Here is a 24,498-nt window from a genome sequence, read left to right on the forward strand (position 1 = left end):
CCAGATCTTCCACAATATCCTCCACCCAGAATTTCCTTCCTGAATGCTCCGGGTGTTCTTAAACCTGATCCACGAGTTCTGGCCTTGACATCTCCGAGCTGGAGCAGAGGCCTCTGTGATGGGACACAAGAGGGTGGGCTTAGAGGGAAGGGCACCTGGCCAACATGTCCCTCCCTGCTCTTGGAAGCTGCACTGCCTGGAGAAACCACGCCTGATTGACACCCTTGGGAGAACATGAAGTTCTATGCCAATAAGACGTTCTTCTTCCCTGGATCCAATTCTGTCTCAAAATCTCAGCATGCCAGTTGGAAAGGACCCGAGAAAGAAGTGAGCTGAGTTCCCGTGTATCTTTTATATTAGTAATAAAATTTCCTGGGGATCTACTATGTCAGGGACTACATAGTACTATTAGGATCTCTACCTATGGAAATACTACAGGACTGTACAGTTGGTTCCCTGTATCTCCCCTGTGCTCCCCCAGACCTTCTCTCCATTCTCCTGCCTTCTCTTTCGGATTCTCAGCCCGAGAGTCTGCATCCAGACTTCCATTCTGTTTCCCTTCACCGAAGTTCTCAGCTCCATACAGCTACCTTGTCTGGGTAACTGCTCCCTCCTCTTGCCTTCCAAGCCTTGGATGGCAGCAGTTCCTCACTGCTGCTAATCTTGCAGCTGAGCAATCCCTTCGTGTTTCTCTGCACCCTGCCCACACCTTTGTAAGCAGCATGGTTATCAAACCCTCCCCCAACCACTCAGTGTGAAGGTGCCACCTGTTTCCTGCTGGGACCCTGTTCAGGGGTTCGTAGTGCCATCCGCATTCTGTGGATGAGTAAACTGAAGTAGAGAGAGGTGAGGAAAGTTGTCCAAGGCCATGCACTTGGAAGGAACAAGGCTGAGATTCAAGCCTGGACTGACCCATGCCAGCATATTGCTTTTTCTATTATTTCTAGCTTTTGTTGCAATTGGTGCAGTCAGGCAGTGTGATGCTGGGAGCCTGTTTTCTTTTGGTCAAGGGACAAGAGGCAGGAGAAACAAGAAGGGCCACCAGGACAGCCCGTCAGATGAAATGGAGCCGAGGTAGCCACGTGGTGGGGAGCAGTTGAGGTAGGTGGCCTATATTCGCTCAAAAACAGACACCCATGTCATGCTCTGTAGTTCTTATCATCAAGAAGTCCACTCTATAAATAAGGAAACTGAGGCACAGAGGAGAGGCACGGCCTTCCCCAAAGCCACCTCCCTACTAAGTGATGGGGCTTGTTAGGGATTCCAGTGCCACTCGGAGCCAAAGCCCCTTAGAGTTTCAAGACACCCACCTGGGAGGCACCTTCTGCATCTGCTCTGGGAGCCAGCTGAGTCCAGAAACTTCCCTGTGATGGTGGTGATAGCACCAACGCACCCTCCATTTCACTATGAAGGAGTGCTGTCACGGTGGGCATCTCACAGTGGGCATGTTAAAGCTGGGAAATGTAAGACGCCTGCCTGCCCGAGGTCCATGATTAGCAAGTGCAGGAGCCCATTCTGCAAACGAGAATTAAGGGCTCAGACATTGTCCAAGACCCACGGATCCCAAAGGCTTCGGGGTGCTCCGGCCCTCTTCCCCACCCTGGCGTGCACTCCCAGGGCCCTCCCTGGGGGTGAGATCTTAGCCTTCTCCTTCAATTACAGACAAGCAACCACGGCTCATAGGGGCCACGTGGCTCGTTCGGAGCCGCGCAGCTTTGGTAGGCGTGTGACTCAGCTCCGGTCCGCGGTGCTCCCAGCGTCTTAGGATGGACCGCACTCCGCTGCCCCCCAAGAACCACGGGCGCTCATTACAGTCTTGCTCCTCGGCCAGCTCCAGACCCGGTGGCGCAGGGTAAGGCGAGGTCCGGGAATCCGCATTTTCCACCATCGCTCGCACGCCCACCTCCACCCCATCCCTCGCTCCAGGTGATTCTTAGGATCTGGCCAGATCATGAAGCAGCCGCAGCTGGTGGACGCCGCGGCTAAGTCCACGGCGGGCTCTCGGGGCGGGGCCAGGTGCGCCAGGTGCAGCCGGGCGCGCAGCTCCGCCCCGGGGGCGGGGCCCCACCTGCGGCGGGCAGGTAGGCGGCTCCCTGGTAACCCGGCCCCGGCCCTGGAGGTTTGGGCGCGCGCAGCCAGTCCCGGCCACGCCGTGGACCGAGGTTTGCGGGCAGGGGCGGCCGCGGGCGGACGGGAGGCTGAGCGAGGGGCCTTCGCCTGGTCACCATGGTCGGAAGACGCTTCTCTCAGTTCCTGCAGAAACTCCCCTTCTCGGGCGCGGGCCACCTGTACGAGCCCCTGGAGAGGAGCGAGTTGGAAATCTTGGTAAGTCCGGGCGACCCGGCGCGGGCCGTGCGACTTGACCCTCAGCCCCACCGTACCCCACCCTCCGCCGGGACCCCTCCCGCAGCTCGCCCTCCTGCCCCTGGCTCTAGAAAGATCTCTGGAGCAACGCCAGCTCCTGTTTCTGCTCTGAGCCGGGCTCGCGCCATTTAAGCCTCTTAGGACAGACAGCCCATTTTGTGGATTTGATACTGAGGCAGAGAGAGGTTACATGTGCCCCTTAAGACGCACCCAGTTAGCAAACGACCCAGCCAGGAACTTCACCTCGGTTTCTCTGGCTCCGGAGAATGTAAATTCCTAGGTCTCTGCACTCAGGCTGCCGTATGGATTTTTTTTTTTTTTTTTCTTAAGTTACTTGAGTTGGGGGAAAAAAAAAAAAGTGTTGTAAAAAACCAAAAACACCTGGGGAAAATGTTTTAGCCATGATAGTAATAATAATGGTGGAATTAGGGTAAAGAGCAGCCAGGCCTCCCAGCTTTGCTTCCTATGTCTGCAACGCAGCTTTGAAAAGCACTCATGTTTGTATGTTGACTTAGCAACCTCCAGGGGACCCTCTAGGATAAATCAACATAATTTTCAGGCCTGGGGCATGGGAGGGTTGGGGAGAGGAGGGATTTCCCAGTGGCTGAACTGACACCGCTGTCCAAAAAAGCCCTTCCACTTGGGGAAGCCAGGCTCAGTGGATGACTCGGTGACTTTCTCTTTAGGTTTGTAGGAGTCTAAGCTTCGCACCTTGCGGGATACAAGAGCGGAGAGCGCTGAATTCCTGCAAAAGCCTCTCTGGGGCATTGCACTTTTTTCCCTTTTCAGCCTAATCAGTCATTCAAAAATAAAATTCCTGAAATAGTTCCTTGGGCATGCTCAGGAGAACATGGCCATCTGACCTCCCAGTTAAATTTACTTTTTAATGGAAAAGAGCAGATGGAAAAACTCAATTTAAACTATTGAATTTTCCTCCCAAAGAATGACAACAGTCAAAAACGGTTTTGTGGTATGATTCCTAAATATTTGTGCATTAAATAAATAGTATTTTATATGTGAAAGTTAGCACGACAGTTCCGGTGCTGGGGCTGTAGGACCACAGGGCTGTGTAACTAGTCGTTCTCCCGTCGCCTCTGTGTTTCTGAAGGGACACGTGGGTTCAACATGGCTTGTAGAGTTTGATTCTTTTGCTGAGATCAATTTCTCTACCCACGTGTCATGCCCTGGGTTCTGCTGAAGGAGTGCGAAGTCAGTTTGCCAATATTGTCGCCTTTTCTGCCTCTCTTTTGGTTTTTGCATCATGCTGGATATTTCAAACACTCCCGATGTGTGGTTGATTATGATTAGATTTAATAGGATGTCCAGGAGTGCTGGGTATGGGGGTCATGTAACATGACTAGAGATGTTGGGGTGAGTTTGACCTTGGCACCAAAGTGGACTTCAGTCCTCCAGATCTCTTCCAAGGGGTCCTCAAGGGTATGACGGGTCCTCAACCTGTCTGTCGGTGTGTGGGGGGTTCACCCACCTGGTCGAGGACCCGGATGTTCTCAGTAGCACCCTGAAGAGTGGGTGATGGGCGACGTCGCGATGGGGAGGGGAGGGGAGACAGGCGACCCAGGTCCCCAGCAGCAAAAGCTCGGTGAGAAACAAAATGTCCTATCTCTTAAAAAAAAAAAAAAATGTCCTATCTCTGAAAGGTCCTGGTACAAACCCAGGAGGTTGCTCTGAAAGGAGCTGGCGGCTGGGGTGGGGGGCAGTGATAGGGTGGTGGGGGACTTGTTTCCCACCAGCTCAGCTTAGAGCCTGAACCTCCTTCGTTCTCACACTTCCTTCCCCCATTGGAACCCTTTTGCCAAGAAAAATGGAAAAAAGCCAAGTGTGCTCACAGCAATCATTTCTACAGTTGTAACTCTCTCTTATGAGCATGTGTTCTGGGAAGCCTCTGAAACCCCCGCCACTTTGCCCAGCCAGCTCACTTATAACACTGTTTATTACTGAGAACTTTCTGTGTCTTTTTTCTGCTCTGTCTCCTGTCTCTCTGTGCCGAGGTCAATTTTATTATTATAATCATCGATAAAGACATGGAGACTCACAGGTGGGGCCAGGCGCTAAGGATACAGTTGGGTACAAAATGAAGTTTGTGGGGGAGGCCCACAGATGGTAGAGAAACCAAGAAATGTTTAATCAGAGATCTGGGGGGGTGGTTCTGGGGTATGATGGGGACCAAGAAAGCAGAGTGGCCAGGCAGGAGACACGGGGGCCAGGGAGGACTGGGGCAGGGGACACGTGGGCCAGCATCGGAGGCTGAATCTGAGCACAGAGCTTATGGCTCTGAAAATGTTCTGTTCTTCTCATATTTTCAGTATCACCACAAGGAAGGGGTTTGAGAGATCCTCTTAATTCACCTACTGGGGAAAAAACCCCTTCTCTGTTTTAACCTGAATGATGGGTGAGGAGAACGTTGGACCAGAAATTCCTGCTTCCCGAGGACTTGATGCCAACTCCAGGGAAGTTATCTTTGACCCAGGGCTCCCCATCTCTTAACTGTCTGGCGCTCCACCCTGTGCTGCCTTCCTGGTCGGTGAACTGATTCATCCTCCTTGGGCTTTCTGGGGTGAAGACCGGGTTCCAGCAGACTCACGTAGTGGTCCCCGGCGCATTCAGCCCAGGTTCATGGAGCATCTGCTGTGTGTCAGGCCAGGGCTGCCTGCCACAGATGGGGTGTAGAAGATGGACACACTCCCTGCTCTCCTGGTGGGCAGAGATGGGGACCAAATTCAGAGCAGAGCCATCACGAAGCATTTGGGCTTTATCCCTGGAGCAACAGGGAACTATTGGAAGGTTTAAATCAGGTCATGACCGTCATCCTCTCATTCACAGATGCGCCAAACATTAGGAATGAAATAAACAAAACAGACACAATCAGATTTGCATTTTGAAGAGATCACACATGGCACAGGAGGGACTTCTGAGACACACCCACACACAAATCCTTAGTGTTTCTCAAAATGTAGCGAGATAGGACTTCTTGAAGCCGTGTATTGCAGCCTTCCAGTGTTGCCAAATTATTTGTATCAAAAGGTAACTTAAAGAAGTATAAACACAAAACTTGCAATAAATGTGGCTGTGTGTGTATAATGCAACTCAAAAGAGCCACTAACTTTATAATAAAATCATAAAGGACAAATGTAGCAACTAAATTTTGACATGACCAGTGACATTTTTTTTTAAACGTTTCCTTTTTTTAAAAAGATTTTATTTAATGGACAGAGAGATAGCATAACTAAGCAGAGTGGCAGGCAGAGGGGGAGAGAGAAGTAGGCTCTCTGCCAAGCAGGGAGTCCAGTGCTGGGCTCGATCCCAGGACCCTGAGATCATGACCCGAGCTGAAGGGACAGGATTTAACCACTGAGCCACCCAGGCGCCCCTCCTTTTTTTTTTTTTTTTAAGACTTTTTTTTTTTTTTTTTTTCAATTTATTAGGGAGAGAGAATGAGGTCAGTGGGAGAAGCAGACTCCCCGTGGAGCAGGGAGCCTGATGCTGGACTCAATCCCAGGACTCCGGGATCATGACCTGAGCCAAAGGCAGTTGCTTAACCAACTGAGCCACCCAGGTGCCTGACCAGTGACATTTTTAAAAAACTCAACCACGGATGTTGAATGGTTGTACTGATTATCTATTGCCGTGTAACAAATTACTGCAAAATGCAGTGGCTTAAAACAACAAACGATCATCGCACAGTTTCCGCTGGTCAGAAATCTGTGCATCTCAGCTGGGGGCTCCAGGATGTGGTCTCTCGTGAGGTTGTTGTCCAGCTGTTGCCTGGGGCTGTGGTCTCATCTGAAGCCTTACAGTGTGGAAGGGGGAAGGATTCACTTCCAAACTCCTTCTTGCGGTTGTTTGCAGGCCCCTTACTTTGTGGGTTTGTTTACAGAGCTGCCTCGTGGCTCAGCAGGTAGCTCCCCAAGAGTGAATGATCCAAGAGAGATTGAGAAAGCATCCATAAAAGCCTAGAAGCCACAGGCTTTTTATAACCCAACGTTGGAAGTGCTGTCTTATCTCTTCTGCCATGTTCTATTCATCATAAGTGAGTCTAGGGGCTCCTGATTGGCTCAGTCGGTAGAACACCCAACTCTTGATCTTGGGGTCATGAGTTTGAGCCCCACATTGGGTGTAGACATTACTTAAATAAATAAAACTTAAAAAAAAAAAAAGGAAGTGAGTCTAGGTCTAGCCCATGCTCGGGGCAGGGGTGGAGGTTTGTATTACACAAGTGCATGAAAATCAAGAGGCAGGGATGCTTGAGGGTAGAGGCTGCCAGTGGTGGAAAGGAACAGTTTCTCCCATGAGCTCAGTCACATCAAAAGCAGAACCACACCTGGTGCATCGTCTGCCCAATAGTTATCTTTTTCCTACTGTTTTCATTACTCTTGAACTCTAGTCTTTATTTAGGCTCCTCTTGAATTTTGACTTTGATAATGTTTATGCTGAGAATGTCTATTTACAGGTATGTGTACAAAATGGCATTTAAATATGTCAAGAGTTGGTTTGCTAGTGTAGGATAATCAGCCTCTTAAGCATGACGGACAGCAAGCGACCTGTGAATGTCAGTATTCAAGGCTGTCATTTGGTAATGGTAGAATTGGCTTGTGAACTTGAAGGCAAAGTGAGCGTCGGGCATTGTGAGAAAAATATTCTTTCCTTGGTATTGATTACTACACTTGGTGCTTATCAGCTATGGCAAGTATCTCTGTTTGCAGACTGGATTCGTGTCGGGCCCCACTTGCAATGTGACTACACTGAGTTGACTTGGGATACTGTGTGCTGTGTGATGGTTCCATTCTCCTGCCCATTTTTCCTCCCTGAGCCACTGAGAACCTTTCATCCCTGCAGGGTGTCACGTGATGGTTGTCACAAATACACAGGTTGGCCCTAGTGTCACGTAACAATGCTTTGTTAAAAATTGGCCCCCAGAAGGTCTATATTAATTAAGGAAATTGTTGAGACGCATAGTTCAAGTTCAGAAGTTCTTAGGAAACTGGGGGCTCTGGAGAACGTGTCCAAAGATGCCATCTTAGAAATCCTGTCCCAAATCCCAGTGTCATGAGCCCTGTTGTTAACAGCGGCAGATCCTAACACCCCAGAGCTCCTCAGGGGAAGGAACTAGAAGTCTCGTAGATAGCTGTCTTCTCCTTCTGTCTTCACATGGTCTTCTCTCCATGTGGAGGTGTCCAAATCTTCTCTCCTTAGTAGGATACCAGTCATATTGGCTTAAGGCCCGTCCTAATGATTTCATCTTTACTTAGTCACCGCTTCGAAGGGCTTACCTCCAAACACAGTCACAGTCTGAGGTACTAAGGGTTAGGACTTCAACTTAGGAATTTTGGAGAGCTACGGTTCAGCCCATAGCACTATTTTCCTTATAGAATCTTGAAGGGTATTGGTGGGGAGGGTCTGTGGGCCATAATGGGAGAATATATAATCTTCTGTAGGGGTTACAGACACTCCTGAAGTTGTGTTATTAGCCTCACCATCTGCCCTAAGTCCCTAGGTAGGGTATGGATGGACTGTGTTCTCACAACTCCGCCGTCTTCCCACCCATCTTCCCATTGGTTGGGAACAGAGCCCAGCAAAGCATGTGTTGGCCCAACTTGAAACTCAGGTGCACAATGGGGAAGAAGTGCTTCAAGATTCCGGAGTCCCTAGGCAAAGGAAGACTTGAACGATCTGGAACAAAGGCAGGAACTACCTGTAATCATTCTTTATATTTCAAGCCACTGAAACCAAACCACCACGCTAATTAGATCTGGTTATTTCACAGCTGACCCCAGGATTATGCCATGTACTCCTTAAGTCCCTCTTTTCTTTGCCTCTCCAGCAAGACTGAACTTGGGGGTCCTTGTGGGTGGGTGAAAGAATACTGACCTGGGAGACCCTTCCCAACCAGGAGGCATTGGTTAGGGCTCAGAATGGTACCAGAAACCCAGAGTTCCAGCCTGGGGCCTATTATTTACGGCGATGCAAATTAAGCATATATCAAATGCCCTTGCCAGAAAGTGGAGACCTTTATGGTAAGGGTCAGTGACAGTGTTGGATTCCAGTGTCATGAGCCCTGTTGTTAACAGCGGCAGATCCTAACACCCCAGAGCTCCTCAGGGGAAGGAACTAGACAGCATTTTTTTTTTTAAGATTTTATTTATTTATTTGACAGAGAGAATCACAAGTAGGCAGAGAGGCAGGCAGAGAGAGGAAGGGAAGCAGGCTCCCTGCTGAGCAGAGAGCCCGATGTGGGACTCGATCCCAGGACCCTGAGATCATGACCTGAGCCGAAGGCAGCGGCTTAACCCACTGAGCCACCCAGGCGCCCCTAGACAGCATTTTTTATTAAGAATCAGTCACTGTCTTGGGGCACCTGGGTGGCTCAGTTGGTTGAGCGACAGCCTTGGACTTGGGTCATGATTCCAGGGTCATGGGATCGAGCCCCACATCAAGCTCCTTGCTCATTGGGAGGTCTGTTTCTCCCCCTCCCCCTGCTCATGCTCTCCTTCTCTTAAAAAAAAAAAAAAAGAAAAAAAAGAATCTGACTTGGGTTGAGACTGCGGCCCCGTGCCCAGAGGAGAGCTTAGTGGTGGGGGCAGGACCAGCTCCATCATGTGTGGGGTCCAGTGCAAAAGGAAAATGTGGGGGAAATGACCAAGAATTTCCAGATAGACAGCAGTCATCGCGTGCAGCCTGCACCCTTCTGAGCACTCCCATTGGGCTGGCCCCCCTGGGGGGGTCACTGGGCATAAGTCAGTAGTCAGACATGCCAACAAGTGCTTAGTTTGGTCTCCCTCTCTTCAGCCCCCACACAGACCCCTCATCTGGCTGTCCCCTACTTTTGTCCATTCATTCTGTAGATCAGCTATTCTCCAGATGTGGTCTGGTACCAGCAATCTGAGTCTTAACAAGCCCTCAGGGGTCGGGGTGTGTGTCTCATGCTCACTTGAGTTTGAGAACCACCGCTCTGCACAGTTAGCTTCTCCATTCCTTGGACAGGCATCCTCCTGTTCGCCAGACCCTTTTGGAGGCACTGAAGACAAAATAGCAAAACACTGACCCTCCCGAATGGAGCTTACAGTCTGGTGGGACAGACATACGGTTCTCAAATAATTTTAGTAGTATGTGTAGAATTACAAATTGAGATAAGCCCCGTGAAGGAAAGCACGTGTAAGATGGGGGCTGGACAGAGCCTGTGTATGGGGGAACGGTGGGGACTTTACTGCTGCGGTCTGGGTGCAATCCAGGGAGACTTCCTGGAGGAGGTGGCAGGGCTTTGGAGCGCTGAGACTTGCACTCATGCTGCCGCAGATTTCCCCAAGGCAAGGTGGCCTCCCTCCTCTCATCTGAGAGGTACCTAATACCCAGGGGGTTTCTGCAGAGTTCTCATTCTCCAGTTTCAGGAATCCCCTCCCTTGCAGCCGTCTCCCTCTCTGTCTCTTCCTCCCCCACATTCCAGCACTGAAATGTGAGTGATAGTTTTGCCTTCCTTGGTCATTGAAATACGCCAGTATTCGTTGTTGTTCTTTGACTATCGTTTATGACCCAGGAGCTGTACATATTTTCCTTTCTTTCCCTCCCTCCTCCTCCTTTCTAAGCCCGCCCCCTCCCCCCAAGAAGCCACAATAAAAATATGTACATAGGAGACGTGTCCTCCGCTGGCCAGTTGTTTGCTCCCAGTTTCCTCCTCAGCGGGGGTGGAGGGGTGGGGGTGGGGGGTGAGGGGTGGAGGAGGTGCCCTTTGTATCTAATCAGTTTGCAGTAAACTGATGACTGCTGTTTGCTCGGTGTCCGCTAAGCAGTTCCTGAGAGGCTGGGTGAGGAGCCCTGACACCTGACCGCTGACACCGTAGCCCAGGTAACGTAAGCAGATTCTATTCCGCCACTTGCCAGCAGTGAGCCCCCAAGCAAACTCCTCAGTTGTCTGTGCAACAGGGCATTCACTCTCCGCAGCGACTGGCTGTGGAATGGAATGATTCGGTTTGTGTAAAGCATTTAGGGCAGCCCCCATCTCTGTAATTATTCCTTGTATACCATTACATAGTGTCTCTTTAAAAAAACAGACATAAAATCGTACTGTGCACACCAGCTGCAACCCCTCCAGCCTCTTCGTGCCCCTGCAGCGTATGCAGATGGAGAACCTTCTTTCTTCAGTGGGTACATACGGATTTCTACTACGTAACCCACCCACTCCTGCTGGGCATTTAGATGGCTTCCTTTTCTTTTTCTTTTCTTTTTTTTTCTTCTTCAGTTTTTAGAATGTTCCAGGGACTATCTATGGGTGCACCACATTATTTTGAATCCTTACAAAAGCCCCTGCAGAAATCTGAGGTTTGCCCGGGGTCGGGCAGTTGTCCCAGGAGCTGGGACCCCAGTCAGCCCGCGTGTGCTGGATGCTGGAGTTCTCCCTGCTCCTGCCTGTCCGCTTTCTCTTCCATAAAGTGACTGGCCTCCCCGTCGTAACTAATAAGTATTTCATGGAGAGTCGTGTGCAGGCTGTGTCAACACCCCGTTTCTCGTATCTTTTCATTCTGCTTCTAGCATCTGGGCGTGGTCCGTGCCCCAGTCGATTACTTACTAATCTCTTTTCTTCCTTGCTGTTCTGGGGGGAGGGAGGGCTGCCCTCTGCCTGCTCACTTATTCCTTCATTCCTTCATTCGTTCATCTTATCATGAACTTGCATGTTCTTGTCATATATATATATATATACCAATTCTGTCCCATCCCGTGAGTACCGCCATCTTGGGGCCAGCTCCTTCTAGACCCTTCTCTCCCTCCACCAGTGAGAGTGGTGGTGTGTTTATTTATTGCACAACTGTGTTGCCTATACTCAGCCTCCTCCCCTTCCTGGTGGCTCCCGGTCATGTTGGCCACTACCTCACTCGGGCAACTCCTTCTCGGGGTCCCTGACCACACTGGCCATCCCCGCAAAAGGAGTGTGCCCCATGTGTCTTATTCTGTCCTGTGGGTAGTGTCTGGTGGGACGGGGTCTCACCACCGTCCCACACGCACGGATCGCCAGCGCTGCCTAGATAGAATTGCAGGGGCCGGGAAAGACATCTGGAACCCGGGTCGCCCTGAGGCTGGAACTTAAGGGCGCTGTCTCCGCAGTCCAGGGCACGGGGATATGATGATACCCATCTTCCGGAGAAGGCAACCTCAGAGAAGTTGAGGGCCTGGCGGACGGTTGCACAGCCGGCAGCTGGGGGAAGCAGACAAGAGCCCCGATCAGTGAGTCGGCAGCCAGGCCGCACGCCCTCTGCCCAGCTGACTCAGGGTTGTTTCCCCTTAACATTAAAGAGTCCTGGGCGGGCCCGTGGGGTTACCTGCCTCTCTCCTCCCCCACGTCCGCCTTCCTCTGCTCTGAGCATCCCGGGGGGCTCATCGTCCCCACCTGCATGAGCCTCTGCGTCGTCTTGGATTCTCCAGCACTCCTTCTGCCTCGAAGCCCCCTCCCCTCCTTCACAGGCTCTGCTCCCCCACCCCCAGGCTTGGTCCACACCACCTTCCCCTTTGAATCAGCAGTTAGGGACCCTAACCCTAACTGGTGACTCAAGATTCAAGAAGATGGAAAAGGGCGTATGTTAGGAGTCCCTGGCCACTGTCTTCTTGCCACCCTCTTCCCAGCCCAAAAGGCAGTGAACCCTGGTTTCCTTTCCCTTTTCGCTACCCGTAGGCTGACTTAGTACTCTTTGCCCCTTCTCTTGTTAGGGGACCGCCACTTGGGAAACGCCTGGCAGTGTCAGCGTCGCTCCAGGCACGTGTGTGGACGGTCCAGCATCCCAGCCGGGGGGAAGGAGGCCGTGCGCCTGCTTACAAACAGGCTCTGGGTGGAAGTGTTACGTGTAATAGGTCAAACCAGACACCACCGAAATGCCCACCCACCTGCGGTAGTTAGGTGAAGTGTGGCATGTCAGAGCAGTGGCACCAAGAGAGGATGCGTTACGATTTTCCATCCCTGTCGCTCATGGAGCAACACGGGTGTGTCCCGCTGCGGTAACTGTGGGCAGCAGGAGACAGACCCAGAGGACATTTGTATGATTTGCGTTCATTTCTGTGGTGGCCCAAAATAAATCCCCGTGGATAGAAACCCAAATGTGGCTCATCGTCCGAGGGGCCGAGGACAGAGTGTGGGCACGGGGCAGCCTCCTGAGTGCCACAGAGGCGCTCCCCTGCGTCGGCGTTGGGGGGGAATGCGTCACTCGGATGTCCACGCATAAGAGAAGGCATCCAGGTGCGTACTTGATATTTGTGCACACGACTGTATGGGGGTCACACTTTTTTCCGTACAGGTAAATAAAAAGCTTTCAGCAGCTGATTTTACCCGCAGCACAGTGTTTTGGGGACATGGGTTTCTGGTAGTTGGCTGTTGTCGCAGGACTGCCGCGGACGACTTTGAACGGGTACTGCCCTGCAGTTGACGAGTCGGAGGAAGAGGAAAAGGAACTTGCTGGCATGGGGCGGTTTTAGACTCTGAGATGGCCAGCTCGCCTTCCGAAGGCTCTGTCCCCCTTCCCGGCCCCACAGGCGCCACTCGAACCTCCCCCAGGAGACGGGAGGTTGGCGCCCTCAGGCGTGGGTTTGATTCTCTTTTGACATGTCACAGTTACCGCCTCCTTTCTGGGAACTCTTGGTTCATATCTTTTGTCCATTCTGTGGAAAGAGGACCTGGTGGTCTTTTGCTCCTTGGTGGATCAGAGCTGTTGGTTTGTGTGCAGAATTATTCCTTGTCAGCGTTAGGAACCGCAGGCACCTTCCCCAGCCCAGTGTTTGTCCTCGGAAGGCAACCCCATTGTTAGGCTGTGAATTTATCCATTTCTTTTTTTTTTTTTTTTTTGCCTTCGTGGTATCTGCCTTTGTCTTGTGCTCAGAAAGTCCTTTTCATGCTGAGATTAAAACAGAACAAAACAAAACAAAGGAGAAAACAGTCTGTGATTTCTTCTAGTACTTTTATGGTTTCTCTTGTTCCTAATAGTCCTGATTATTTCGGGCAATGACTGTGTCTGCTTTCCCGAGGTACCGGGCCTGGGTTCTTACACACTGTGAGCAGTTGGGGAGAGGATGAGGGGACCAATAAGGGCTCGTCTGAAGAGGGGAGACTCAGCAGAAGACTCAGGCCTCTGCCCTGGCCGCAGGACGGAGCGTGGGCTCACCACCAGCAAGGGGAAACCCGGCGAGTTGGGAGCACCCCATTCTGTAATGTGTGACCGCACCTTCCAGCTGCTGGCCCCTCGCTGTCCACACAGGCTCTTGTCCTTGGCAACCCTCCCTCCCGTCCTGGTCCTGGCAAAGCTCCCAGCACCTGGGGCTACGGAGACCTTCCTGGCAGCTCTCTTGTGCCACTTCTCCCGTCCCCGCCTCCCTCCCACAAACATTTTTGAGCACCTTTTGTTTGCACTGCTGTGCTGGGCACTTGGGTGTACTCTGGATCTGAGCAGCCGCTCCCCCGTGAGGCTGCCCATCTGGTGCTGGAGGTGGACAGGCGGGTCCACAGCGTGCTGGGCACAGGGAGGACAGGCAGCCTGGGAGCTCAGGTGTGGGTTCCCTGTGGGGCCCGTGGTGGCTGGTGCCAGTGGCTTTGGGCTGCTATGACAAATGACCACAAAGAACACAAGTGGCTTAAAATAGCACAAATTCATGATCTCGCAGTCCCGGAGGTCAGAAGTCCGACGGGTCTCACTGGGTTAAAATCAAGGTGTTGGCCAGGCTCTGTTCCTTCTGAGGGGTTCCAGGAGGAGTCTGATTCCTGGCCTTTTCCCAGCTTCTGCAGGTGGCCCACATTCCTTGCCTTGTGGCCCTTCCTCCTCCTTCAGTGCTGGGAATCCTGTCACCCCCAGCCCCGGCTTCTGTCCTCACATCTCTTCTCCACCCCCTGCCTCTGTCTTACAAAGATTCTGTGAGCCCACAGGGCGCACCCGGATCACCCAAGATCACCTCCCCGGCTCAAGATCTCCTTAAGGACACCTGCACAGTCCCCTTTGCCATGCGAGGTCATGTGGTAACAGGTTCAGAGGATTAGATCAGGACGGGGACCTCTGCTGGGGGGCATTGTTCAGGCTCAGCTTCCCCCCTGCCCCCACCAACCTGTGTCCCTCCTCCCCTCGGGGGTTCCAGAAAGTTGAGTTTCTCTACACGCTTTCTCCCTTCTGCCTTCGGCTCAGCACAATTCTTGCCGAGTTGTTTTCTTGTGTTTTGCGGAGCGGGGACACAGAGCTGGCCCAGGAGGCTGCCGGCTCGGCCTTCTCCTCAGCAGAGGGACAGGGATGAAAAGTGCCTCGGCCTCAAAGGGCTGGGGGATGATCTAATGGGATTGGAGATGTCAAATGCTGATGTGAACGTGTTAGCTGTTCTCTGTGCTGCTGGGGCTGTGGTATTCTGTCCTCATTATGACCTGTTAGCTGTTCTCTGTGCTGCAGTAATGCTTTACGTGCTGCTGCTGGGGCTGTGGTATTCTGTCCTCATTATGACCTGTTAGCTGTTCTCTGCTGCAGTAATGCTTTACGTGCTGCTGCTGGGGCTGTGGTATTCTGTCCTCATTATGACCTGTTAGCTGTTCTCTGTGCTGCAGTAATGCTTTACGTGCTGCTGCTGGGGCTGTGGTATTCTGTCCTCATTATGACCTGTTAGCTGTTCTCTCTGCTGCAGTAATGCTTTACGTGCTGCTGCTGGGGCTGTGGTATTCTGTCCTCATTATGACCTGTTAGCTGTTCTCAAGCCGCCTTTGCCTTGGGCAGCTCCTCTTGTCTGCCCAGCTGCTAGAAGGATGTGGGCGCGCCTGCTGCCTCGGGTCTCCTCCTCAGCCCTCCTCTAGGAAGCAGAAGGAGCCCTCTTAGACTGACTGAACAGCTCTTCCAACCCAGCACTCCCAGCCTGGTGCTTGGTCCATTGGCCATGGCCTTCTCTCTCCAAGATGGCGGCCGCTTAAGGCCGGGACCCCGTAGGGTTGCTCTTTGAGCGCATCTCCCAACTAGGCATCCTCAGCTCAGCTCTGGCTGTGTATTAGAATCACCTGGGCCCTTTTAGACTCCTGCTGGCTGAGCCCACTGCTTAGCTGGCCTGGGGATAGGCCCCAGCAATGGATTTTGACAAGATCCTAGTGGTTCTCCAACTTTGGAGTGCATCGCAGTCCCCTGGAGGGCTTGTGGAAGCACAGACGACAGGATCCATGCCCAGAGCTTCTGATCTGTGAGACCCAGGGTAGGGCTGAGAATCTGCCCTTCTAACACGTTCCAGGTGATGCTGGCTGGAGGAGCGCTAGCTGAGAAGCAGCAGGATAAAGTATAGATGGGTAGTTCACAGATACACGCCTCAGGAGAGCCTGTCGGGGAAATCTGGGAGAGAAGGAGGCATTTGCATGGAGTTGGGTCATTTGCCCTCACCTCAGATGTCACCTCCTTAATGACCCTGGCTGCCTGATCATTCTTGGGTTACTGTGACCCTTACGTTGTTTCTGTCCATGTGCCTAGATCCCCATGACTGTACCCGCCCATACTACGAAATTCTCAGAGTCAGGACTGCATGGCTCCCTGGGCCCTTGGCTTCCTCTCTGCCTCCTTTCCTCCCTCTGAAACCCTTCAGAGCCTTGCCCTGGCACTCTTTCAGGGCACTTGGGCTACCCCAAATAGAACATTTGCTCTGCTTGGCACCTTTCCGCCTTTTCTTCCCGAGCCCAGCATATCTGATAAAGCGTGAGTGGGGTTTCCGTGTGTGTCCCGGGCACGGTTTGGCACGCTCCCGTTCTTTCTGTTCACTTAAGCTTCCCCGGGGTGCCAGACACCGTCCTTGGGGCTCCGTGTCTGGTTTTCTATTAGCCCCCGGAACCTTCTGAGTCTCTGCTATTAAAACCCTCCCTTTCCAGAGGGGGAAACGGAGGCATGGGGGAGGTTCTGGTCAAATATCTTAGAGACAAATGTCTCAGCCCTTGAAACAGGGAACCGGTCTCTGGGGTCTAAGTCTGCAAGTGTTTGCGATGAACGGAATCCCCCCCGCCGGGCGGGAAGGCGGAGGAAGCCTGGCTCCTGGCTCAGCGGGAGACTGGCTGGCCTTCAAGGTGCCATGTGAGCACCTGCCAGCTGTGAGCTCCCTGCTCCCTCGGCCAAGTCCACTTTCAGCGACCGGCGTATTTGCCCTTGGTGGCTCCTCTGGAAGCCTCCACTGGGATAAATGTCAGCTCCAAGCCACCTTTGCTTAGTGAAAACACCCTAAGAACACCCTAAGTCCTTAGGTTCCAGACCATTTCCTTAGGGCTTGGGGAGGACCTGGCAGGCCCACGTGGGTCTGTTTGCCATGGGCAAATAACACTTTGGAGATCGCTTGGGGCGGGGGGTGGGCACGGAAGATCGAATTTTGTAATTCTATCTATATGAAATCCTCAGGATGGGTGATCCCTAGAGACAGAGAGCAAATCGGAGGCAACAGTGAGGGGCTGGGGGAGACGGAGGGGTGTGACCAATCATGCCCCCAGCTCTCCTTTTGGGGGAATGAAAATGTCTTGGAACTAGATGGACGTGGTGGCTTCATTACATTGGAAATATGCTAAATGCCACAGAATTGTTCCTTTTTAAGATGGCTCGTTTTTATGTTATGTGAAGTTCATCGTAATTAAAAAAGAGAGAAAAAAGGAGATGGGAGGGGTGCCCCCTCCCCATCAGATTCGACGGGAAGGGACGGGGGCTGCCCCAGAGCGAGCACCCAACCTCGATCAGTATAAGCCACTCCAGCGGCAGCGGGCGTACGCTGCAATCCTCACCGGGCCGACCCTGTGTGAGTGTCCCCGGCAGAGGTCCCTCGCACACAGCTGGGGCTCGGGGGGCTTGTGCTTAGCCCCGGGTCCAAGGGCTCTGCTTTCTGAACCCTGCAGTGAGATGGAGCGAGCTCTGCCTGATGATGTTCCGGTCCACACCACGCTCCAGCAGCCGTGGAACCCAGGAGGGGGCTGACAGAAGTGGGTTGGGAAAGAGATGGGAGGCCAGAAGGTAGGGACTGCGAGTATAGACAACGCCTTCCTAAGCCCCACTGCGGTGAATGCGAGAAGTGAGTGCACATGTCTGGGGTGTGTAGCCCGGAAAGGAGGGGGTCTGGCTCCATCAAGCCCCCCTTGCACCTGTGCTTGCTTGATTCTACAAAAGCATGACAAGGAAGGCATCATCGTCCCCATTTTGCAAATGAAGGAATTGTGACCAGAGAGGTTGTCATTTGCCCAAGGAGACAGGCTGGCACATGAGGCTGGGCTGTGACCTGGGCAAAGCTAGGGTGAGGGTGAACTGAGGCTTGTGGCTGAGGGTGTGCATCCACTCGTACATTCAGGAGCTGGGGGCATGCATCTTTTGACTGGCATCCTCTGCTCTGGCTGAGAAGTGCTCGTGGAGCAGGCCCCGAGTCCCAGGCCCTGGTCCCCACCCTGCAGAGTGGCCGCGGATTGAGGCGTTTCGGTGATAATGTCCTGCTGGCGGTTGCAGGGGCCATCAGGGAGAGGACACAGGACTCCGCCAACAGGCAGCACTGTGTCTCATGGGCCGAAGAATTAGCACTTTACCTGGGGGGGGGGTGGGCATGACATGCGGTCTGCCGCAGCCATCTGGAAAACCACGGGTTTTATCCTGACAGCAGCTAGAATCTATCCAGTGTTTCAAGCGTGGTGTATGTGTGCATGGGGTGGGAGCGGGACGGGGCACAGGATTTACGATTTTCAGGGTCATTCATGCTACATGAAAAATGAATTGGGTGTGGTCCTGGCCAGAAAGAAACCGCAAGATCAGGAGCGGCCAGCCCGGCAGGACTGCGTCCGTGTGTGGTGTGAGCAAGAACGGAGTGTTTGTGCTGGGTTGATGGAACCAGAGCTTGTGAACAGGAAAAAAAAAAAAAAAAAGTTATGTCTCATTTTGTGATGCACGTTTCTCTTAAACGCTGACCTAAGAAGAGCTCGTGAAGATTGGGGGTGCCTATTGAATGTAATCCTGGCCATGCTTCCCGGTCACGGAACAAACGAGCACAATCCCAGGAAGCGGATGTGGCTGGCAGAGCCTTGCGATGCAACGAGGGGTTGGGGAGACCCTGTTGGGAATGGGGGCTGGCAAGAAGGAAAAGGGGGGTTTGCCATCTCCATTCTAGCTGAAGGAAGAGGTTGGCCTTCCTCCTTCCCAATGCCCAACAACCTGCTGGAAAAGGAAAAGATAATTGTCACGTCCTGGGGGATCGGAATACTAGGAATCACTTTGCAAAAATACCTAGCATTTTCCCGATTGAGATCTCCTGGGTTATCACGTCTTCCCATGCCCTTCAGGTGTTTCTTATGGCTGCTTCCCAGGCCTGCCAGATAGACAGAACTCGACTGGGCTCCCTCTTCCCGTGGGTTATTGCAGATGACACACCGAAGGGCTCTGGTATCACCTGTCCTCATCGGGGGGCTTCCTGTACAGTGTAGATCGTACCTGACCGGATCCTATAAGCTCAGGAGTCAGGATTCTAAGCAAGTTCATTATTGCTCTGCTCTGTCAGCTTTGTGTGTTCCTATTCTGTTAGATAAGTTTGCTTCAAAATAGATGCGTCAGTAATAATCAACAACTCTTGATGAGGTCCATCAAGAGAACAGATAGTGATAGACTCAGTCAGTGGAATACTTAACAGCCATGAAAATTAGCAACCGTCCCTGCATGCAAGTCACGCATGAATCTCACTAATAGCGCTGAGTGGAAGGAAGCAAACATGGGAAAGTAGCTATTGAAGGCTACTTTTTATAGGTAAAGTTTGTATAAAATTCAAACCTGGCCAAACCCACCTATGGTGACAGAGAGACCATGACAGCTGTCACCCTGCCTCTTGTGGGAGGGGAACACAGGTTGCTTCTAGGGGCTGGTCATGTCTGTTTCTTGACTTGGAGGCTGGCTGTATGGGTCAGTTTGTGAGAACTTGAGCTGTATGAACTTGAGCTTAAGATAGGGGCGTTTTCTCTGTGTATGTTGATACTTTGAGAACAGCATATCAGTGCAAAATCACAATGCCCTTAACAGCAGTCCTGCTTTCTTCACAGATTGGAGGACAGTGTGAATCGAAAGCCATCGAAAAAGAGAAAACGGTCGTTGCTCTGTCACCCAAGGAAGCAAGCAAATGCCACAAAGAGGATTTGGCCAAAGCGTTTTATGTAAGAATTGAATTTGTCTTTGATGCCAGTGTGGTATTAGCTTCAGAAGAAAGTTTTAGCTTCAGAAGAAAGCAACACAAACAATACATTTTTATCATCACCGCTAGAAAATGCTGCTCATGTTGAACTGTTTTGATGTCCCCCATGGACTGTCCTCATCACTGTTGTCAACGGAACCAGCCCTCATGGGGCCCTTGCCAGAAGACAGGCACCTTCCCGAATCTCTGTATCCTTGTTTCTCTTACTTGGAGGCCCAGAGAACACGGGAATTCACGTGGTTCCCAAGGAGCCAGTGAGACTTGAGTCCAGGTGGTCTGACATGAAAGTTCAAACTTTTTTTTTTTTTTGAGTTTTTAAATTTTATTTTTTTTAAACATATAATATCTTTTTATCCCCAGGGGAAAGTTCAAACTTTTAATCGCCCCTGTTCACACACTTCCTCTTTTATAATGCAGGATTTTGGCAATTACTGAAACCAGATACTTACATGTTTCGCAAGTGAATTTGACTTCCTGGCCAGTGCAAGAAAACACACACACACACCCCTTCTCTCCACGAAGCCCTTCTCTAAGGCTAAGGAATGTTGCTTGCCATCTGTTTTTAATTTACTTAGAAAACTGAGCAAACATGGTGGTGTGTGTGTGTTAATAACCCACCACATTTGGGAAAGCATTTCCCAAGACAGTTGGAAATCAGTGTTTCATGCCAGCCTTTCCCCTTTCTTTCTTTCTTTCTAGAGAGAGAGAGTGTGTGAGTTACGGGGGCACAGAGGGAGAGAGAGTCCCAAACAGGCTCCATGCCTAGCAGAGAGCCCAACGTGGGGCCTGATCCCACGACCCTGAGATCATGACCTGTGCCGAAACCAAGAGTCAGACTCTTAACCGACTGAGCCACCCAGGTGCCCCATCATGCCAGATTTTCTTGAGAATAATTCAAACATCTGTTTATATTCAAGTCCCGCTTGTTAGTATTAAGAGAAGGAAATAGTTTTGCCTCACCTAGATGTCTTCCCTGTCCAGCCAACGAGCTTGGTTTCTTTCCTCTTTTGAAATGAATCTAAAAATCGGTTCAGTTTCTCCTGTTACCTCTTTCACCCGGTTCAGCCTTCTTGTTGCCGACTCTTTTAAAAACAAGGATACCATTGCTGCAACCAGAATAACGAAGTTGCCTTACATAATCATCAACTTAATATTAGTTGGTGTAAAGAGCTTGAAATTGTATCTGGAACAGTGCATGTGCCATATAATCATTTTAGCTAATTTTTTGTTGTTTTCTTTTAAATTTTTAATTGTGGTAAAACACACAACATAGCATTTGCCATCCTAGCCATCGTTGAGCGTACGGTTTGGGAGTATTGAGCCCATGTTGTGCAACCAAACTCCAGAACTCTTTGCATCTTATAAAACTGAGGCTCTGTCCCCATGAAACGTAACTCCCTGCTGCACACCACACAGCCCCTGGCCCCCACCTCCACCTTGTCCCTTCTGGGAATCTTACTGCTCAAACCACCTCCTGTAGGTGGGATCGTACAGTCCGCCTTCTCCTGACTGGCCTACCTAGCCACCTCCACTTGGCTTTTGAGAAAAGCACTGCTAGGGAAGCCTGGGTGGCTCAGTCGGTTAAGCCTCCGACTTGACTCTTGGTTTCAGCTCAGGTCGGGGTCTCAGGGCCATGGGAGGCAGCCCCGCGTGGTCGGGGTTCATGCTCGGCAGGGAATCTGCTTGGGATTCTTCCCCCTCCTCTTCCTTCCTCCTTTGCTCCTCCCCCTTCCCGCTCACACACACACTCTCTCTCTAAAATAAATAAATAGATAAAAATCTTTGGGGGGGGAAAAAGAGAGCGAATAGCGCTGCACACACATCCCTTCGAGACCTACTTCTTTCGGTATCTATTCGCCCAGAAGGGTAATTGCTGCATCATGTGAAGATTCTATTTTTAATATTTTGAGGAATCCCCATCCTGTTGTGCATAGTTGCTGTTCCATTTCAGGTTCCCAAGGCCCATTTTTTTTTTAAAAGAAGAAAATATAAGCGTTTCTACATTTCTGGGATTTCCTGCTACAACCGCACTCGTTGAAATTTAGGCTTGAGGTTGTCTTTTCTGCGGTAATTATAGGGCAAGAAAGAACTGGAATGTGGGTGTTCCTTCTCTCTCTCTCTTGCTATTTGCTCGGGGTCTTTGAACAAGTTCCTTCTCCTTGGTGGACAGCCCAATTTCCTGGTCGATTTTGGAAGTGGCCGGCTTCCGAAGCGGGAGTTCCGTGAGGTGGGCTCCCTGGTCCTTCAGGGCCCACTGGTGAGCCCATGCTTACCCGTGTCCTTCCAGGTGGACTTACAAAACGGGCTGTCCGAGTTCTCGGTGTCACAGCGGAGACAGGTCCATGGCTGGAATGAATTTGTCGCTGATAACACCGAACCCGTGTGGAAGAAATATCTCGATCAGGTAGGTGCCATTCCTTGCATTAACTAGTGCAAGCCAGAGGGGTGGGATAGTCATTCATTCTTTAAATATTGACCGGGGGTGTCCTTGGACCAGTCTTGGGGTGCAGGGGGTACCAAGATAAAGAAGGCTCCCTGCTCATGCAGGCCGGTTTTAGCCAGCAGGATGCATGGCCATGAGTAGATCTCAAATCACCCAGGCAGCCATGACCGTGAATGAGAGCTGTTACATTCACAGAGGGTTTTCACAGGCTGGGCCCCGTGCTGAGCGAGTGAGCATTAACTCCCTTCATCTTCCTCTTCATTTTGAGGCGATGAGGGTGAGCAGAGGAGTTGAAATATTTCCCCCAGGCTGTGTAGGGTTGCTAGGGTTAACAAGTAGAATGCCTTGTTCAACTTGAATTCCAAAGAAATACAGTTTTTTGGTATAAATATGTCCCAAGTGTTGCATGGGACATAATGATCCCCCCCCCCCCCGCCACCAAATGTCCCTTGTTTATCAGGAATTCAAATTTAACTGGCTGTCCTGTAGTCTGCCTGGCAGCTGGAGCCTGGTGCCCACGGCAGTAAGTGGCATGCTGGGGAGTAGAGCCAGGCCGCTAGCTCCAGAGCCCCTATCCTTCTTTGCCTCGGCGCTTGGTGCTGCCACCGTGCCAGGTGGATGGCACAGAACTCAGATGCCTATAGCCACTGGGGGAGGAAAGAAAAATTTGAAATACACATGGCACAAGTTCTGGTCTAGAAGTCAGAACCCCCACCACCTACCCAGTATCCGTTCAGAAACCGCAGTTCACAGGCTGATTACCCCAGATACCGGAGGACATTCAGACTGCCTCGGTTTCCCCCGTGTGGCCCCCTGAAGTCCCTCCCATCCCTGACACCTGCCGCTCCGCTCTGTGCTCCCCGAGCTGCCGCAGCTTCAGCAGCCTCCCTATTGGCTCAGCGTGTAAAGCTTCGTGATTGGTTGGTTGGGGACCAATCACAGCTCTCCTCGCAGCATCCTCGCGCTCTACCCTCCTCGCACCACTCATCAGTCAGGTCTCTGCTCACGAGGGATGTGACTCCTTGTTGCACTTGGCACCAAATTCAGCTTCTGGGTGCGCGGGTGACTCTGGCCAGCCCGAAAGCTTCCCGGAATCCCGGGCTGGAAGGAAGCTGCCGCCCCGGCTCCTGGAAGCTGGAGTTCAAGGAAGCAGGCTGACGCTGGCGGTGGGAATGGACCGTGTCCCTTCTGTCCGCTGGGCCTCGGTCAGTCCTGCTCTGGCTGCCCCTTCCTCCAGGACACTCTCCTGTTTCCACAGCCAACTTTCTTCCTCCTTCCGCCCTGTTAACACTCCCACAGACGCCAGCCAGTGCCTTTCCAGAAGCGGTCCCGGCTTTCCCTTTCTAGAAAATGGTTCTAATATATACCCACCATTCTGAGTTTGGCTCGAGAAGCGGACAGTTTAACGCATGTTAAGGACTGGATAATGGTTGTGCCCCCTGCGATGTCTCCTGGTTGGCCCTGACGGAAGCGTAATGGTTGAGAGCGCAGGTGTTGGATCCAGCTAGCCTACATGAACCCGTGGGCAGTCGAGTTTCTTTGAGAGCCTCGGGTCCCCATTTTTCAAGCAGGGATACTGAACCGTACCTGTGTCAATGGGTTAGGAAGAGCCTAAGAATTGGTACAGCTGTAGCATTGAGCAGGGCACGTGGGACGTGCTCAGGAAAATGTCACTTGGCTTTCTTGTTCCTATTGCAGACCCCTTTCTGCCTGTCTCCCTTGAATGTGTGGGCTCAGAAGGGCCCCGAGCCAGGGAGGATCTGGCCATCCGTGGCCAGAGCTGCCCATGTGGCTTGTGGCAGGGCCTTCCTGTTGGGTCTGGCACCTGTTTGCTGGATTTCATGGTGACTCACTTGTGTTGGATGACACCGACTGGATGGGTGCTTGGGATGGTCTGAAGATGGGGATGGAGGGGGTACTGGTGACGTCAGCATTGAAGAAATGTCCAGGTCCAGCTCAGGAGAGGGCTGAACCTATGGGATTGGAATTGGGGTTCAAGGTGGCTCTTGGTCCAGGCCTGGCCAGAGACCAGCACTGGGTCCCAGCATTCAGAGGGGTCCCAGCCAGGACTGCGCACCCCTGAGCTAGCCTTGAACCCATGGCTGGAGGGGCCTGTTGTCCAGAAATAGACCTGGTGTTCCCAGAGTCCTGGGTGGGTGTAGCCTGAAGGGAGGGGAGGGAAGGGAGCCAGGTGGCACTGTGGAAGTGACCTGGACAGGAGGACTTGCACCTGAGGGAGGACAGACCTAGTGCTGATCTCTGCTCTGTGACCTGAGTAGGAGCTCTCACCCCACCAAGCCTTGAGTTTCCCCACCTAAAACTGGGCACTTGCTGCTTTATTCATTCATTCATTCTAGATAAATGCTTATGTTCCTGGACTTGAGCTGTTCAGAGAGCAGCATCCAGACCAACTTTTTGCTTATGGGAAGACAGACAGATAGCTGCCTATAGAATACATCGTGCAGTCAGTGTGATGGGGAGAGACGAGTCAGGACAGGTGCTAGGAAATGATC

At 51.8% G+C, this 24,498-nt stretch overlaps 1 protein-coding gene across 1 annotated transcript in view; it reads left to right on the plus strand.

Annotated features, from left to right (window-relative positions):
* Positions 1-2,167: 2,167 nt before the first annotated feature.
* LOC111152906 (ATPase secretory pathway Ca2+ transporting 2) overlaps positions 2,168-24,498 on the plus strand; it is a 59,292-nt gene continuing 36,961 nt past the window's right edge. Inside the window, exons 1-3 of the mRNA XM_022511639.1 lie at positions 2,168-2,325; positions 19,394-19,504; positions 21,830-21,946. Coding sequence (XP_022367347.1) covers positions 2,227-2,325; positions 19,394-19,504; positions 21,830-21,946 — 327 coding nt within the window. The 5' untranslated portion in view covers positions 2,168-2,226. The remainder of the gene's footprint in view (positions 2,326-19,393; positions 19,505-21,829; positions 21,947-24,498) is intronic.

Source organism: Enhydra lutris, unplaced genomic scaffold, assembly GCF_002288905.1.
Source record: "Enhydra lutris kenyoni isolate GAN:26980312 unplaced genomic scaffold, ASM228890v2 scaffoldscaffold30, whole genome shotgun sequence".
In the NCBI taxonomy this organism is placed as follows: domain Eukaryota; kingdom Metazoa; phylum Chordata; class Mammalia; order Carnivora; family Mustelidae; genus Enhydra; species Enhydra lutris.